The sequence below is a fragment of the Orycteropus afer genome, unplaced genomic scaffold (genome assembly GCF_000298275.1).
Source record: "Orycteropus afer afer isolate SDZICR_OR568_19922 unplaced genomic scaffold, OryAfe1.0 scaffold00502, whole genome shotgun sequence".
Taxonomy (NCBI): Eukaryota; Metazoa; Chordata; class Mammalia; order Tubulidentata; family Orycteropodidae; genus Orycteropus; species Orycteropus afer.
In genome coordinates, this window is record NW_006922089.1 from 788,083 (window position 1) to 794,049 (window position 5,967).

Genomic DNA, 5,967 nt, shown 5'->3' on the forward strand with positions numbered 1-5,967 from the left:
TGGGTGTGGTTTGGGCTTTGCTTCCGTGAAGATTGACAGCCTTGGAGACACTCTGGGGCTGTTCTATTCTGTCCCCTAGGGGCGCTTTGGGTCGGAATCCACTCCACAGCTGTGGGTGTGGTTTTATACATCAAAAAGCCCCCTAAGGCAGCCATGGCCCGCCCGAGTCACATTGTGCCTGGGATCCTGGCATTGAAAAGTATGGCAGGGGCATTTTCCTTCTTGACCTCAACTTCAAAAGTAAGGGTGTGCTCCGGACCCGCACAGGTGAGAATAATCAAGTGACCCACCACGGCTCTGTCCCCCTCACTGTCCCCGTATCCCTTCACATCTTCTGCATCAGTCTGAAGCACTACTCTGTGGGTGCCAATACCCACTCACACTGCACACAGCTGCGGTTCCTCCCTGCAGCATGGATGCCACCTAACACCAGGGCTTTGTCCCTGTCACCCAGAACCCTCCTCTTCCTCCCTGCTTCTTCCCTCCAAAGCACAGAGCCTGCTCCTGAGCATCTTCCCTGGCTGCTGACCTCACCCAACACTGGCCTCTCTCGGGTGACATCAGCAGCCCTGGCCCTGCCCATCCAGGGCTCTGCCAATGGCTCCAGTACCTTCCTGCTATCGTCTCACAGTCCAAAGACAGCTACATGTGACCAACCAGTGTCTGTAGTAATCCAAGCCTCCTCACTCAGGCTATGCCAAAATCCAGACAGAGCAGACCCTTGGAGGCCCAGTGCAATGCTAGGCACTGGGTGGTGAATCGGCATCCACGGCTGCGCCCTGCCTGCCCCTGGCATGGCAGCCCTCATAGCAGACCTCGTGTGCCTTCCTGGGACAGACGCCCCACGTCCCATGTGGAGGTGGCTGGAAGGGTTAAATGACAGAGAACAGCAATCTTTCTTTCTCTGATCAGCAAGGGTATGCCCAGTGTGTTGGACACTGCTCCCAGTTTCTGCTCCCAGACATGCAGGTGTTCAGGGCTAGCAACGTCACCATGTGGTATGCACGCCACGTACCAAGGTGAGGAGTTCCTGAAGCGTTCCGAGTGGTATGCTGAACTCCTTATAGGTAACGCCATTGAAACGAGGTGACAGCGAGAAGCTGGAGCTGACGGCGGAGAAGTGGTCCTCAGGCTCCAGGGCACTGCCGTCAGGCAAGCACGAGGCTGAGGCGGACAACAGCCAGGAGTCAGCCGGGCCCACAGAGGCCAGCCACCACCAGCCAACTCCCTCACAACCAGCCAAGCCATCGGATTCCTGGCCTGTTGTCAGTTTAGATGGAGATGCTGCCCGGCAAGTCCTGGGGGCACACAACCTCTCACCCAGGTTTTTTGGTACAAATGCTCAGATATGATCGTGGCCAAATATTTTCAACTTAGACAAATCACTAAACATGTCTGGAGAACAAAATGACACCTTGTCATTACATGCTGAGGGCGGTGGAAGCCTGAGGCCCATAGGACCCAAAGGTATTTTGGGGCTAAAGTGAGAACCTAAGCTAACACTAGCGGAAGTTTCAAAATGAGAAGAAACATGCCATTAGTCAGTCGCTCAACGCTTACAAAATCGAGGAGGGGCTTGAAAATCTCTAATTAAAGGCTCTGAGAATGAGCAGACGCTGGTTCTACCGCACATTCAGCCATCAAACGCACGTACCCACACAACATAGAACTCTCACTACGTGCCATCACACAATTCAGCAATAAAAAGAAACACACTGTCCATCCACACCACCACTTGTCTGTTGGTCCATCCACACCACCACTCATCTGTCAGTCTGACCACACCACCACTCATCTGTCAGTCAGACCACACTACCACGCGTCTGTCAGTCGGTCCTGCTGTGGTGGTAGCCTGCGTGTTGCTGTGAGGCCGGAGGCTACGCCACCAGTATTTCAAATACCAGCAGGGGCACCCGTGGTGGACAGGTTTCAGTGGAACTTCCAGACAAGGTGGACTCGATAGAAGGAAGGGACCATTTACTTCTCAAAACACTGGCCAGGGAAAACCTTATGAACAGCAGTAAAACACTGTCTAACATATTACCAGAAAACTTTATGAATAGCCCCGAAACATGGTCTGATATACTTCCAGAAGACAAGCCCATCAGGTCGGAAGGCACTCAAAATATGACTGGGAAAGAGCTGCCTCCTCAGAATAGAGCTGCGTTAATGACGTAGACAGAGTAAAGCTTTCAGACCTCCATTGCCTGATGTGGCACAACTCAAAATGAGGAGAAACAGCCTGCAAACATCCATTAATAATTGGAACATGGATGTACGAAGTTGTCAGAAATGAAATGGAACACACACAGATCACTATCCTGGGCATTTTGAATCATACAATCTACTGTATGATTATAATTATGATTGTAATCACACAACCATGTGACCTACTACACTGGGAATGATAAATTGAAGAGGAATGGTGTGGCATTCATCATCACAAAGAATGTTTCAAGATATGACCTGAAGTACAATGCTGTCAGTGATAGGATAATATCCATACGCCCACAAGAAGACCAGTTAATACTACTGTTATTCAAATTTATGTACCAACCATCAAAGCCTAAGATGAGGAAATTGAAGCTATTTACCAACTTCTGCAGTCTGAAATGGACCAAACATGCAATCAGCATTATCTCTGGTGACCGGAATGTGAAAACTGGAAACAAAGAAGAATTACTGGTAGTTGGAAACTACGGCCTTGGTGACAGACATGACGCCAGATATTGCATGACAGAATTTTCCAAGACCAACGACTTATTCATTGGAAATACCTTTCTTCAACAACACAAACAGCAGCTTTACACATTGACTTCACCACATGAGAGTACACAGGGATGAGACTGACTACATCTGTGGCAAGAGGCGATGGAGAAGCTCAGTATCTTCAGCCAAAACAAGGCCAGGAGCTGATTGTGGAACAGACCATCAACTGCTCATATGCAAGTTCAAGTTGAGGCTAAAGCCAATTAAAACAAGTTCACGAGAGCCAAAATATGACCTTCGATATATCCCTCCTGAAAATAGAGACCATCTAAAGAACAGATTTGATGAACTGAGCACCAATGACCGAAAACCAGAAGAATTGTGGGATGACATCAACATCATCATCCATGAAGCAAACAAGAGGTCATTAAAAAGACACTAAAGGAAGAAAAGACCGAAATGGATGTCAGAAGAGACTCTGAAACTTGCCCTTGAAAGGAGAGTAGCTAAATCAAATGGAAGAAATGACAAGATAAAAGAGCTGAACAGAAGATTTCAAAGAGCAGCTCAAGAAGACGACATCAGTGATTCTAATGAAATGTGCAAAGACATGGAGTTAGAAAACCAAAAGGGAAGAACACGCTTGGCATTTCTCAAGCTGAAAGAATTAAAGAAAACATTCAAATCTCAAGTTACAATATTGAAAGATTCTATGGGCAAAATATTGAATGAGGCAGGAAGCATCAAAAGAAAGAAGGAAGGAATACACAGAGTCACTGTACCAAAAAGAATTGGTACTCCCTTTCAGGAGGTGGCATATGATGAGGAACCAATGGTACTGAAGGAAGAAGTTGAAGCTGCGCTGAAGGAATTAGCGAAGAACAAGGCTCCAGGAACTGATGGAATACTCACTGAGATGTTTCAACAAATGAATGCCCGGCTGGAGGCACTCAGTCATATATGCCAAGAGATTTGGAAGACAGCTACCTGGCCAACTGAAGAGCAAAGATGTCACTTTTAGGACTAGGGTACCCCTGACCCACGCCATGGTGTTTTCAATCCCCTCATATGTATGTGAGAGCTGGACAATGAATAAGGAAGACCAAAGAAGAGTCGATGCTTTTGAGTTGTGGTGTTGGCGAAGAATACTGAAAGTACAATGGAGTACTAAAAGAACTAACAGATTTGTCCTGGAAGAAGTACAGCTGGAATGCTCCTGGGAAGCAAGAATGGCCAGACTTCGTCTCACCTACTTTGGACATGGTGTCAGAAGGGACCATTCCCTGGAGAAGGATGTCATGCTTGGTAAAGCAGAGGGTCAGCGAGAAAGAGGAAGACACTCAACAAGGTAGACAAACACAGTGGCTGCAATGAACGCCGGGCTCAAATACAGCACCAATGGCGTGGATGGTGCAGGACCGGGCAGTGTTTTGTTGTACACGTGGTCTCCCCTTCCAGGACTTAAGAAGAAGCTTTGGGAATGGTCTCAAGCTTTTTGGCAGATCTGAATCCTGCATTTGCCCATCTTCATGTCAATGACCTGCCATGTTGTCTGCTGATCTTGGGACTGTCTTTGGAGTTGAACTAGCGACCTGCCATGCTGCTTAATTGTATGATTGTGCCATTCTACTTGTCAACCTTTGGTCTGTCAGCCTCAGCAGCCAGCAGGTGTTTGATTCAGGAGAAGCCTGCAGGTACAATAGGCCAGGAGCAAGAGGCAGAGCTGAAGCCCAAGGTCGAGGAGCTTTCACCCAGCCTTCTACCCTCCAAAGCTGAAGGAGAATAAATCCCTATTTGTTAAGCCACCTATCTGTGGTATTTTTCTCCTAGAGCAGCAGATAAGAACCAAAATGGGGAGACTCGAACAGGTGGTAACACTGCACGGGACAGACTACAACTCAAATTCAAAACAAGTCCCTGTGAGCAGTGGGGCTCTGCAAAAAGGAACTATTAGTAGTGTGGCTTTCACAATGTTACCTGCAGGCTATCCGACCTTACACAGACACACAGGGGACATCCACCATCATTCCTTCCACCTGGAAACCAGTGGTTTCAGACGTGAATGAGCTCAACTGTGCAGCAGATGTTGGGGGAGGTATACAGTTTCCTGCCTTTTCTTTATGAACGAAATCTTTCAAAATGAAACTTTAAGAGGTTTACAGGAAAACAGAAAATGTTTTCTGAAAGCGTGACACAATACATCCACGGAACAGTGAGTGACCGTCAGCACCGTCAGCGTCAGAGACGTCACTGAGTCCATGCCATCCGAGCACTAGATCAACAGCCCCGGCCGGAAGGTAAAGCCCACCTTCAAAGTAGTGAAAGGCCGATCCTCCGGGCGAGCTGGGCGGAGGCACTGCACGTTCTGGGCTGACCTGAAACAAGGAACCACATCTCGGATCAGAAAAGGCCAGCCCAACCACTGTCACGTTGCCCTACGGTGGGGCTCGGGTTAAGTCCACCTCCTCCAGGAAGCCTCCCAGACCACAGCGCTCTCTGTATGGAGCTGTTGTGAGCAGCCACTGAGTTGGCGTTCAGTTCACAGCCACCCCGCGTGCTCTGCAATGCTGCCAGCAGCCAGTTTTTGAAGAGCACTGCCAGACCTTTCCTCCTAGTCTTAGAGCAGATGCCCCGCTGAAATATGCTCAGCCTCATAACACACAGGCCTCCCCCAACCAACGAGTGGAGGCTGCATGTGAGGTGCACCGGCTGGGAGTTGATCCCAGGTCTCAGCACGGAAGGCAAGGTTTCCCCCACTGCCCCTCCGATGCCCTCTCTCTGCATACACAGTGTCGCTGAATTCTTCCAGCGTGACTCTGTATTTCATAACTGATTACTAAACTGACTTGCTTGCTCTTTTCTCCGTGACTCAGTTACACATTACAAGGACCCCACTGCCTTCCACTGAGAACAGAGAGTAGCATCCAACAGCTATGAGCCACGTACTTGGTGGCTGTGACGTGAAACTGCATGCATGTCCTGAAAAGGACAAGGTGAGCTCTTGTAGTAAAGTGGATTTTAGCAAGAACCTTTGTACAGTTCATTAAACTGTACATGTGAGCATTAAACAAAACGTTTCTCCAATGCCCTTCCCCCAGGAGGAACTCTCATGATGCAGTGGCCAAAACGTTCGGCTAATCAAAAGGTTGGTGGTTCAAACCCAACAGCCGCTTGGCAGGAGAAAGATGAGGCAATCTGCTTATGTAAAGACCAACAGCCTTGGAAACCCCCTGGGGCAGTTCTCCTGTCTCTCCTAGC

At 48.6% G+C, this 5,967-nt stretch overlaps 1 protein-coding gene across 1 annotated transcript in view; it reads right to left on the reverse strand.

The window, feature by feature from the left end:
• Positions 1–5,967, reverse strand: part of PI4KA (phosphatidylinositol 4-kinase alpha) — a 170,336-nt gene that overhangs the window by 114,200 nt on the left and 50,169 nt on the right. Inside the window, exons 7-8 of the mRNA XM_007955458.1 lie at positions 5,018–5,144; positions 1,016–1,164 (exon numbers count right to left, since the gene is read on the reverse strand). Coding sequence (XP_007953649.1) covers positions 1,016–1,164; positions 5,018–5,144 — 276 coding nt within the window. The remainder of the gene's footprint in view (positions 1–1,015; positions 1,165–5,017; positions 5,145–5,967) is intronic.